The sequence below is a fragment of the Poromitra crassiceps genome (genome assembly GCF_964638095.1).
Source record: "Poromitra crassiceps genome assembly, chromosome: 4".
NCBI classification, from domain to species: Eukaryota; Metazoa; Chordata; class Actinopteri; order Beryciformes; family Melamphaidae; genus Poromitra; species Poromitra crassiceps.
The window spans coordinates 59,218,399-59,230,898 of record NC_139626.1 but is presented as its reverse complement, the minus strand read 5'-3'; the positions used below and the strand labels follow the sequence as shown (position 1 = coordinate 59,230,898).

Sequence of the window (12,500 nt, the reverse complement as noted above, 5' to 3'; positions counted from 1 at the left end):
GATTTTAGACTGATGCCATTGTGAGTTGTCTTAACAACTGTGGCCTGATGTCATCAGGGTGATGATGACATCAGGCTGATGTCATCAGGGTGATGATGACATCAGGGATGACAGCTAGATAAGGGAAATAAAAGGCTGGCCAGCAGGAAGCAGTGTTGGGCAACTTACTTCCAAAATGTAATATACTACATATTACTAGTTACTTTGATTGAAAGTAATAAGTTACTTTACAATATTACTTTCTGTGTAGAGTAACTCGTTACTTATTACACTACTTTTGCATTACTTTTACCAAAACAACAGCAGCAGCAGAATGACATCGCCGCCCCGGAACCATCCCGAAAAATAATTTCAACCGCCTTGTAAACAATCCAAAATTCTAAATGTTATTCTCTTCCTTTGTTATTGTCATCTGTAGTGGTTATTTGCATAAAAACACACAGTTTGATTAGGAAATGATTGTATCTTTTTTTTTTAATTATGTGCTTTGATTTAATCAAATGTAACTCAATTTGTAACTTGAGTTACTTGACAAAAGTAACTGGTATAATATTACTGAAATCCTATAAGTAATATGTTATATTACTGAGTTACTGATAAAAGTAATATATTACATGTAATATGTTACTTTTGTAATGAGTTACCCCCAACACTGGCAGGAAGACAATAGAAGGTTCATGGGTTTTCAGATTATTAGAGATCATTAGAGAAGCGGAGATGATGTTTAGAGTTAGCCTATGTTTTAGATGAATAAGCATTTTTTTTGTCTGTCCAGGATGCCTCATAAATTATATAGTCATGTGTTTTAAATGGGTTTTGAATACAGACACTATTGGATTGAAGTGGCCAATAGCTGATATTTTGTGGTGCACATATAGATAAGGTATTCGATATCTTTACATTCTGATCATATCTGACTGGCCGATACACATAGCAACTTTGTTGGCCAACAGCACCTAAAGAGTTGCCTCACATCGGACCATGACACCGCCAGGAGACAAGTTCAACTGAGCAGATTTTGAACCTTGTGTCTGACGTTGCTGCCTTTCTGCCCGTCTATTTTGCACCAAAAACACCTCTGGTGACATGGCTCCACCAAACCAGACGATCATGAAGGTCAACGTGTTGTTCTGACCTCGTACACAGCGAAGCCGATGGTCTCCAGGTCCAGGCCTTCCTTCCTCAGCTTGCGTCTGTTCTTCTGCATCAGAGCGATGACCACGCTGCACACTTCGTCCTCGTCGTCAGCGTCCTCCAGCGCCAGCTTGAACTGTGGGTTGGTCCAAAACGTGTCTGCGGGTCGTGATGGAGGGGGAAGCTTTTTTGTGAACCAATCCATGTGAAATATGAGTACGCCTGAACAGTTGCATACCAACAACACAATAATTCCATTTGGGATAAATTGAATTTAAAAACACAGCTGATTATATATCATCTGAAATGTACGTTGCTTTGAAGCGAGTCTTACGTCAGCAGCACGCTGCCAGAGGGTCTGAATCACAAGTCAAACATTTCCGGGCTTCTTTTGCCAGAGGAAATCCTGTGCCTCCAATAGTATCATGGCGGAATCTGGTTCTCTGCGTGCATTGGTGCATTGTTGAAAATGTACCGCCCCACGAGTTGCGTCCCGCAAATAAGGAGGTCCGTGGTTGGTCAATTCATATGTCTGTCACACACACTTTGTTTTGGTCTTAGGGGGCGGTCCTTAGCAACTTTTCAAGAGTTGTGCACCAGACGTAGAGATTTATCTATGGCTGGCTACTGCGAGACTACTTGTAAGCCAAACCTGTATATCTACTAGCTTTACTTGCACTATATATATATATATATATATATATATATATATATATATATACAGTATATATACTGTATATATATATATATACAGTATATATATATATATATGTATATATATATACACTGTGTATATATATATATATATTAATTAATACACAGGACAAGATGTTACTATCCCTTGTGCCAAAATCCGAGGAAAAACACATTTAGAAGCCCAATCCAGAATAAAACAAGCTAACAGGCTAACAAACTAATAAACAAGACACAAATCACCAGTTACCTACCCTAGCCAACAGCAGTATGAAGCATGTCATTGGGGTTTTCAAGTGGGCACCTTCCTTCACCGACGTTTCGTTAAGTTAGGCCCACGACACCTCAAGAAGGCTTAACGGTGTAATCCAGCGTCCTGGAAACACCCCCCTCCATGCTACCACCGCACAACTGCATATTACCTCACTATCTAAGCCTAGCTATCCAGGTCAATTCGGTATGACATTCCTGACTACACCACCACTGTCAATGATTCAGCCCTGTTGATGCGGACCGTTAATCATGACCAACAACAAACAATCCCTAACTACACCACCACTGTCAATGATTCAGCCCTGTTGATGCGGACTGTTAATCATGACCAACAAACAATCCCTAACTACACCACCACCGTCAATGATTCAGCCCTGTTGATGCGGACCGTTAATCATGACCAACAACAAACAATCCCTAACTACACCACCACTGTCAATGATTCAGCCCTGTTGATGCGGACCGTTAATCATGACCAACAACAAACAATCAATCTGACCTTAGCGAGCTCCCCAGCTAGCATGTTTCCTCCTTATCCACAGCCATTCACTTGCTCGTTCTGCTGCCTGAGACATGTTGCTAACCGCAAGTTTCAGGCTCCGTCCCCGAATGCCCAACTCAGTTAGTAAGGCAATAACGGACTTTGCCACAAAACCACGGCAGCCCACCTCTACAGGCCGCACTCGAGCCCTCCAACCTCGCTGCTCTGCCTCTGCTGCCATTTCAGCATACCTAGCTTTCTTGCGCTCATAAGCCTCCTCAACTCGATCTTCCCACGGGACTGTGAGTTCAATAAAATAAACTCTCTTCTCTACCTCAGACCACAGTAACAAGTCCGGACGTAGCCGGGTGCTAACTATATATGCTGGGATGACTAGCTGTTCATTCAAGTCAACCCTCATTTCCCAGGCTCCACCTACACTTAGCTGCCCTAACTTGTGCCTGACCTTAATTGGTCTAATCTTTTCTCCCTCACGTACAAATTTGATCTGTCTATTCTCTTTGCTAGCAACTAGAGAATTTACTTCTAGCCGCTTTTCCTCAACTGCAGCTGCCAAACATTTCAACACCTGGTTGTGACGCCAGGTGTATCGCCCCTGGGAGAGACTGACCTTACACCCTGACAGTATATGCCTCAATGTACATACACTAGAACACAACGGGCAGGCACCATCCTCGCCCAACCACTGATTTAAGTTCTGGGGAGATGGCAGCACATCACAAGTAGCCCCTAGAATAAATCTAATTCTGCTGGCCTCCATGCTCCACAACTCTCTCCACTTCAACTTTCTCTTCTCTACACTCTCCCAGTTCACCCACTGTCCTTGCTTTGCCTGCGACACTGCCTTAGTACATCTTACTGCCTCCTCTTGCCTATGTACTTCTTCAACTACCTATATATATATATATACAGTATATATACTGTATATATATATATATATATATATATATATATATAAACCAGACCATAATCCCAACCTTAACCTTAACCGAGTTGTTTTACTTCCCTAAATATAACCAACGTTGTTTTAAAGTTGTTTTATTTGAAAGTTGGCAAAGTTTTCAAATGAACCATTCTGTTTCAAATTGATGTTGTGATTGTATGTATCCTGCTTTGCAGACACGTAAAATGCCAACATGTTATTCTGGTGACCGGAATGACAATCCAGGCTCACCGATGTAGTTCCTGCAGCCTCCAGCGGTGGAGCCGCGGATCCATTTCCCCTCGAACAGGCTGACCTCCCAGTGCCGCTTCACGCTGTCGGTCAGGGCGTCGGGAGTCCGGTTGCAGATCTCAGTTTTGTCGTAGTTCGCCTTGAAGTCCTCAAACTCCATCCTGCAATCACAACCCGCTTTCATCACCAAGTACAATTCATTCATATGGAATTATATTTTTTCTATTTGCTATGTATTTTTTTTATCTCTATTTTGAGAAAAAAAAAAAGTGAATTAATCAGACTGACCAGAATTCACCGTCTTCTGTTGAATTCTGTAAGATGCGGGTTTTCTCTGCTCGGTCGATCAGGTCCCACTCTCTGGATCTTAAGAAAAACAGAAAGGGGAGAAAAAAAGAGAAAAAGTCAGAAACAAAAGCAACTGCTCCAAGGTCCACCAATCAGAAAGAAGCAAAAGACTGAAAACATGCAGCTACTCTTGGAGAAGAATTGACGTTTATTTTATTATTATTATTTTTTTAATTTGTTATTAAAAACCAACCAAAGACCCTGACAACATACTGTATATTGCAGCCAAAATGTGTGGTGGCCTGCAGAAACCCTTCACATGCAGGCCCGGTTTTACAGGGGTGCAAAAGCACGCATTGCACCCTTATTTTAATTGTCTGCATGCTCAGTTGAAAAGTAAAAAAAAAAAAAAAAATGCTGCAGCTGCACATTTACTGTTTAAACTTGAATTATAATTGTTGTTTTTCTTTGTTCTTTGATGTGAATGTATGGCTTTTTGGCACCTATATGTAACCTTTTAAAGTTGAGATAATTGTATTATCATTATTTTTAGATACATAACAGATGAAAATACTCATACCCTTTGATCTGACAGAGCTATCTCAGTCATTCAAAACGTCATGGGAGAGTTTCTAATTTATGGAAATGTCAAAAAATGAAAATCTCAAATTCCCACCATGTGAAGAGTAGCTGAAAGAAAGAGGGTCATTTTGAGTTGTGTTCAACTGCGATTGGGTTATTATTGGGTCAATATACCGAAAGCCATGTCCCCTGAATGTCCTCAGTTTGTGGTTGAACAGTTTCATGAGGCTGTGATTAATCTAGATATTTATTTATTTATTTATTTATTTATTTATTTATTTATTTATTTATTTATTTATTTATTTATTCATGTATTTGAGAAAGGGACAGTGCATATTAATGAACAGTGCAGTCAGTACATGTAAATATGCCAGATTATAGCTCGAAGGCTAGTTTCCATCTGGAGTCCCTTGGCAGGTCGATGTAATTCAAAGAAAAAGCAAAGTGACATAAAACACATACATTACATAGGAAATATACAACATCAGTAATTAGTAAAAGAGAGAAAAGGAAAAATAAATGATTAATGGTCAAAGTTAGTACATGTGTGCACATCCTGCGCAATCACACATGGTCACAGGACTGGTTAAGTCTCAGCCACGCCTTCAGATGGCCCTTGAAGGTGGCCAAGAAAAAAATACTATATCATTAATACAAATAGGCTCATTGAATCCACAACAGTCTCAGTCGTACCCAATTTATGCAATTCCAAGTTTAGGGAGTCCAGTGTGCAACAATATTGAAATTGAATAGGTGAAAATCACATTTATACTGCATGCAAAAAACTGCATGCTTTTTGCCCCAAAACGGCATGGGATCAGCATAAAGTGGGCGTGTCTGGAAAGGGGAGACTCATCATCATGGGTGTCCGTTGAACCCATTCTCATTCAGATATCTTGAGGTGAGAGGTGGACTTGGGACCCCTTTGGAAATGGCCATGCCCGTTTATCCCCAGCCTAAACTTAGCCTAATTCTGATGCATTATTTAGCCCCCTTCCCGACAATAGATGACATGTTGGCATCAGGTTGGCATCAGGTTGGCATCAGGTTGGCATTGAATGCTTTGGGTCTTCTGGTTTCATATGATACCAGTATCACTCGCTTTAAAACTGAGCTCTCTACAGCCTCTGAAAGACAGTAATTCTGCATCCGCGAGTAGAAGAGGATTTATTCAAGGCTTGTTGTAATGATATATTTCAGCCACTGGGGGGTGGGGGGGGGGGGGCATGTCACCTGGGCTCCTCTGACAAAATCCGCCCATGAGGACCTGGCAACATAGCAGAGGGTTGGAAATTGGATAAAAGCTAATCTATTTACTGGTTGACCCCACAGTGAACAGGTGTTAATTGTGTTTGCACCCCCCCCCCACCCCCACCCTATGTTTCACGTTGTATTTATCTGAGAGTTGAAGTATTATACAAATGATATTTGACTCTACTCTTACTTGTCACTCCACGGGCCGTTCCACTCCACCTGTCCCCAGGGGTTCCTGATACGGATCAGCTTCACCTTCCCTCCTCTGTAGTTCACCTGGGGATCAATATGATGTCACACACAAAACACCTGAAGATCAGCATGATGTCACACACAAATCACCTGAGGAGCAGTATGATGTCATACACAAATCACCTGAGGAGCAGTATTATGTCATACACAAATCACCTGAGGAGCAGTATGATGTCATACGCAAAACACCTGTCGATCAGTATGATGTCATACACAAAACACCACCTGAGGATCAGTATGTCACACTAAACATGAGGATCAGTATGCAAAACACCTGAGGATCAGTATGATGTCACACACAAAACAGCTGCAGATATGATGTCATACGCAAAACATGAGTGGATCAGTATGATGTCATACACAAAACACCACCTGAGGATCAGTATGATGTCATACGCAAAACACCTGAGGATCAGTAAGATGTCATATACAAAACACCTGAGGATCAGTATGATGTCATACACAAAAACACCTGACGATCAGTATGATGCCACAACTAAACTAAAGTAACGTTCCTTTCACAGATGATCAGTGCAGGACTGAAGGAACAGTGAAGTCTGTGTCTCACCTCCTCCAGGCCGGTGATGGAGTAGGCGTGTCCCTTCACCAGACCACTGGCCGTCTGAGCCTCAGACTCTGCAGAGCTGGTGATCTGGAGGAGAGAGAGAGGGGAGAGGAGGAGAGAGAGGAGGAGAGAGAGGGGAGAGAGGGGAGAGAGGGGAGAGAGGGGAGAGGAGGAGAGAGAGGGGAGAGAGAGAGGGGAGGAGAGAGAGGGGAGAGGAGGAGAGAGAGGGGAGGGGAGAGAGGGGAGAGGAGGAGAGAGAGGGGAGAGGAGAGAGAGGAGGAGAGAGAGGGGAGAGGAGGAGAGAGGAGAGAGAGGAGGAGAGTGAGGGGAGAGGAGGAGAGAGGAGGAGAGAGAGGGGAGAGGAGGAGAGAGAGGGGAGAGAGGGGAGAGGAGGAGAGAGAGGGGAAAGGAGGAGAGAGAGGAGAGGAGGAGAGAGAGGAGGAGAGAGAGGGGAGAGAGAGGAGAGGAGGAGAGAGGGGAGAGGAGGAGAGAGAGGAGGAGAGATAGGGGAGAGGAGGAGAGAGAGGAGAGAGAGGGGAGAGGAGAGAGAGAGGAGGAGAGAGGAGGAGAGAGGAGGAGAGGAGAAGAGAGAGGGGAGAGGAGGAGAGAGAGGAGAGAGAGGGGAGAGGAGGAGAGAGAGGGGAGAGGAGGAGAGAGGGGAGAGGAGGAGAGAGAGGGGAGAGGAGAGAGAGGAGAGGAGGAGAGAGAGGGGAGAGAGAGGAGAGGAGGAGAGAGAGGCGAGAGGGGAGAGGAGAAGAGAGAGAGGAGAGGAGAGGAGAGAGAGGGGAGAGAGGGGAGAGGAGGAGAGAGAGAGGAGGAGAGAGAGGGGAGAGGAGGAGAGAGAGGAGAGAGAGGGGAGAGGAGGAGAGAGAGGAGGAGAGAGAGGAGAGAGGAGAGAGAGGGGAGAGGAGGAGAGAGGAGGAGAGAGGGGAGAGGAGAAGAGAGAGAGGAGAGGAGGAGAGAGAGGGGAGAGGAGGAGAGAGAAGAGAGAGAGGGGAGAGGAGGAGAGAGAGGAGAGAGGAGAGAGAGGGGAGAGGAGGAGAGAGAGAGGAGAGGAGAGAGGAGGAGAGGAGGAGAGAGAGGAGAGAGGGGAGAGGAGGAGAGAGAGGGGAGAGGAGGAGAGAGGAGGAGAGAGAGGGGAGAGGAGAGAGAGAGGAGGAGAGAGAGGGGAGAGGAGGAGAGAGAGGAGGAGAGGAGAGAGAGAGGAGGAGAGAGAGGGGAGAGGAGGAGAGAGAGGAGGAGAGAGAGGGGAGAGGAGAGAGAGAGGAGGAGAGAGGGGAGAGGAGGAGAGAGAGGGAGGAGAAAGGACAGGTGTCAAAGGTCTGAAACATTTCTGTGGATGTTCTGGCCCTGCTCTTGTCTCTAGATAATGGATGGATTGAAACTGTTCTATTCTGCCCTTCTTTACTATGGTTTACTCTACTCTTCTCTACTGTTTCTAGCCATTCTCAACCCACAGGTGGGCCTCAGAGCGCCATCTAGTGGGCCGCGGAGGCAGTGGTAGTGCAAACTCAGAATCAGAATCACTTTTATTGACACAATATGCAAGATTACATACGAGGAATTTATCTTAGTGTATAGTATGGTTCGATTATTATTATTATTATTATTATTATTATTATTATTATTATTATTATTATTATTATTATTAATAATAAAATGGTAAATTTTCTTTTTACAAAGCTAGCCATTTTTTATATCTAAATGTGCTCAAGAATTCACATAAATAAAAAATAATGAGTGAAAATGGATACTTTCAATGACCATTTAGGCCCTGTGTCCACCTAGCTTCTTTTTCCGACGTTAAAAGCTGGGAGTGCGCTGGGGAACGCTGATCCCAGCGCACAATATACAAGGAAGCAGTCTGCAAGTAACGTTAGTTCAGCTTGATAGCTGACAGCTAGCAAGCTAACAACACAGGTAGGCTACGCTATTAAAAGCAGTAAGCACAACACTCACCAGAAATATTAAGTGTCTAGCCGATCTGCTCCCACAATTGAGCCGTTCTGTCTCTGTTGCGATAGTTTTTCCATATGATTAGTTACCAGAAAAGGAGCAGCCGACACCAGCGTCTTTCTGAAAAGTTAAAATATTTTCAGCTGGAAGCGCTGGGAGTCGGCGCACAAAAACGCCGAAAAAAGACGCTGGGCGCTCTGCACTTTCTCTACACGTCCGTGTGCGCTCGCATACGCTCTCCTCCCATTGGAAACAATTGAAAATAGACGCTGGACCTGAGGAAAAGACGCCAGGTGGACACAGGCCCTTAGATATCACCACGCAGCTGACCGTGGCATAAAACATATTTAGATGGCGTTTTCTCATTTATTTGGGAAGGTGGTCCTCAGGAGGAGGGTGGTCCTCACGGAGGGTGGTCCTCACGGAGGGTGGTCCTCACGGAGGGTGGTCCTCAGGAAATGTTTTAACAATCAGAAGTGGGCCATAATTTACAAAAGGTTGACCCATGAATCTTATTTTACTCATCTTTACTCTAATCTCTTCTACCCTCCTAACCTCACCTCTCCCCTCCTCTCTCACCCACCTATCATCTCCTCATCTCCTCCTCTCTCACCCACCTATCCTCTCCTCATCTCCTCCTCTCTCACCCACCTATCCTCTCCTCATCTCCTCCCCTCTCCCCTCCTCCTGTGTTTTATTAGATGGAGAGCTGTTTACGTTTATGGAGCATCCCAGCATGGAGCCTCTGTCCAGGGCCTTCTTCAGGATGCTGAACAGCTTGTTTGGAGCTTTATTGGTCTCGTACGTCTCCCCCACGCCGCCTGTGAAGTCCTCCATGGCCTCCATGGTGCTGCCGCCCTTCAGAGACTCGTAGCTGCCGTGCAGTCTGAGTGGATGCGGAGGTTGGTTTAATATGGTTCGTATGGATTTAACAGAATCATTCATCAACACAAAAGTCTAAACTCAAAATGATGCCAAGAGTTGCATGGGATTGGTCAGAAAAGGGGTAAAGATTTGTGAAGTCAGACGTTAGTCATTTAGCTGATGCTCTGAGTAGGACTTGATCAATATGTGTTTCGATTGAAGGCCGATACAATGCTGATATCGAGGCAAATTTTTGTGTCGATATTCAATAAAGTGTCTCCATTTTATTTTTTTCCTTGATCATTTTTCTTTTCTTTCCGGTTTTTCTCCCATTTTCTCCCCAATTGCACTTGGCCAATTCCCCCTAGTGTCCCGGTCGATGCTCCATCCCCTCTGCCGGTCTGGGGAGAGTTGTAGACTAGCACATGCTTCCTGTGATACATGTGCAGTCGCCAGCCGCTTCCTTTCACCTGACAGCGAGGGGTTTCACTGGCAGTATGTGGTCTTCCCCCCAGTTCCACTCCCCAGCGCAGTGACCAGTGACTCGTACCCCACCAGCTTCCCACCCGCAGACACTCCATGGAAAGCTCTTTAGGGCAGGGTGACCCACCAATGTGCCAAAATCTTTTTTTTAAGAAGAAAAGAGATCAGACGTTAAGAAGGAACACAGATAAGAATGAGGTGAGGAAGAGACAGGACAGATGAGGGTGAGGTTTGGGAGAAGATGTGGCAGAGTGTGTGATATTGAGGTGTTCATGAGGAGCAGTGTGGGACACAGTGTGAGGTGTTTGAGGAGCAGTAGCTACTTGGCGTAGGCCTTCTCCAGCAGAGCGCTCCAGAACTCGTTGTTGGAGGCGGAGTGGACCATCACCAGGCGGTCCCTGACCGACGGCAGCCGGTCGTCCACCACCACGTCCAGCCACTTGTTGTGCTGCCAGAACTGAACAAACAGAGGAAAACGTCACTCCACTGTTCGCAATTTTACCTTGTTATCCATCATCCACCATCTTTAAAGTAATCATTGAATTATTTCATTTGCAAATAATAATTTAATAGCGGAACACCCGTCCGTCCCTGTGGGACTGGTCATTTAGTCAGGCCTCGCTCGCAGAGTTGGTATGCAGCCTCTCCTCTCTCTCCCCAGATTGTTTTCATAGTCCACTTCCCTGGCTGATTCCAACTCAGCTCAGCTGTGCTCCTCCACTCGGGTGTGCTCTATCAGTAGCTGACCAATGGAGCTCTCCATGGTGCTGAACCTCTGTTCACTAATTTTGGCCACTAATTAGCCTTTTTTGCCCATTTAGTTGGGCCTAATTACCTAATTGAAAAGTCTGGCTCCATTAGGTCACCCTAAGGCTACATCAATCTAGGAATTTAAGGAAAACCACACTATCCTTTAAAAGTGATAGAATTTGTTTTCATTTTTGATATGGGCCTTTTTCACAACAGCCATTTTGTGTCTAAAAGGCAGGCTAAATGGTAAATGGCCTGCATTTATATAGCGCTTTTATCCAAAGCGCTTTACAGTCGGTCGGTACATTCACCCATTCACACACCGATGGCGGCACGTTACCACGCAGGGTGCTGCTGGCACACCAACGGGAGCAATTTGGGGTTCAGTGTCTTGCCCAAGGACACTTCGACATGCAGACTGGAGGAGCCGGGAATCGAACCACCGACCTCTTTTATCCAAAGCGATTAGTGGACCACCCGCTCTACCTCCTGAGCTACAGCCGCCCCAGGGTATACACAGGTGCGAGCAAAAACATTAATGAGGGTTTCCAACTTCAAATCCATTTAGGTGTTCCAGACAGTGCAGCTGTGTTTACCCTGCCTTATAAGACTCAAACTGGGCTCCTGTGAAAAAGGCCCATTAGTCAGTTTGGCTGGGGGCGGCTTTAGCTCAGGAGGTAGAGCGGGTCGGCCAATGACGCAAGGGTTGGCGGTTCGATCCCTGCTCCCTCCCAGCTGCTGTCGTTGTGTCCTTGGGCAAGACACTTAACCCTCCTTGCTCCCGATGGTGTGTAGGCACCCTGCGTGGCAGCCTGCCGCCATTGGTGTATGAATGGGTGAATGTAGACTATCTACTCATTGTAAAGCGCTTTGGATAAAAGCGCTATATAAATGCAGACCATTTACCATTTACCATTTAGTGCGTGGCAGCCTGCCGCCATCGGTGCATGAATGGGTGAATGTAGACTATCTACTGATTGTAAAGCGCTTTGGATAAAAGCGCTATATAAATGCAGGCCATTTACCATTTTTTACCATTTACACCCATCACTTATCTAATTGAAGGATATGTCATTTAGCACAACACTCTTTGACATGTGCCTGCGGGCCTGCCAAATTCTATCCCAAAAGACTTTGCTTATACCAGTTTGGTTTTGTGGTCAGAGTCAGTGGAGTAATTGGAGTCGTTAATACAGCTTGTGTGCACATCTCTTTTGGAACTAGGGTTGGACGATATGGCTGAAATCAATATCATGATAAGCGTAAGGATTTTTCCATACATGAACAATATTGTTCATGTATGTAAAATCATCAAATAAATAATAATAACAACAACAACAACAATAATAATAATAATAATAATAATAATAATAATAATAATAATAATAAACAATAAACAATAATAAATCAAAAGTTCATCTCATTGAACCGAATGGTAATGTTAGGTCTGATGTCAAACAAACCTGGAATGTTCAAATAATATTCCTACCATACCTCATTTTATCAGTTTTTAAGTAGAATTTGCTTTTTCATCCTCGATTTTAGATTAGACAGCATACATGTGTGTGATGATATTAAAATATCTTCATATCGTCACAATCTTATTCCACTGGAAGACGATAAAAACGATCATATTGAATCATGACACAGCCCTACTTGGAGAATGCTTTGTTTATTGCGTTTTGACCTCACATTTCAACCACCTTCAGTGCCGTAGGCCTGTTGTTATG

At 44.6% G+C, this 12,500-nt stretch overlaps 1 protein-coding gene across 1 annotated transcript in view; it reads right to left on the bottom strand.

Annotated features, from left to right (window-relative positions):
- The window catches only part of capn9 (calpain 9), a 34,151-nt gene that overhangs the window by 10,956 nt on the left and 10,695 nt on the right, over positions 1–12,500 (bottom strand). Inside the window, exons 4-10 of the mRNA XM_083635193.1 lie at positions 10,344–10,477; positions 9,391–9,559; positions 6,721–6,804; positions 6,091–6,176; positions 4,065–4,142; positions 3,777–3,937; positions 1,136–1,293 (exon numbers count right to left, since the gene is read on the bottom strand). Of these exons, the coding sequence (XP_083491319.1) occupies positions 1,136–1,293; positions 3,777–3,937; positions 4,065–4,142; positions 6,091–6,176; positions 6,721–6,804; positions 9,391–9,559; positions 10,344–10,477 (870 nt within the window). The remainder of the gene's footprint in view (positions 1–1,135; positions 1,294–3,776; positions 3,938–4,064; positions 4,143–6,090; positions 6,177–6,720; positions 6,805–9,390; positions 9,560–10,343; positions 10,478–12,500) is intronic.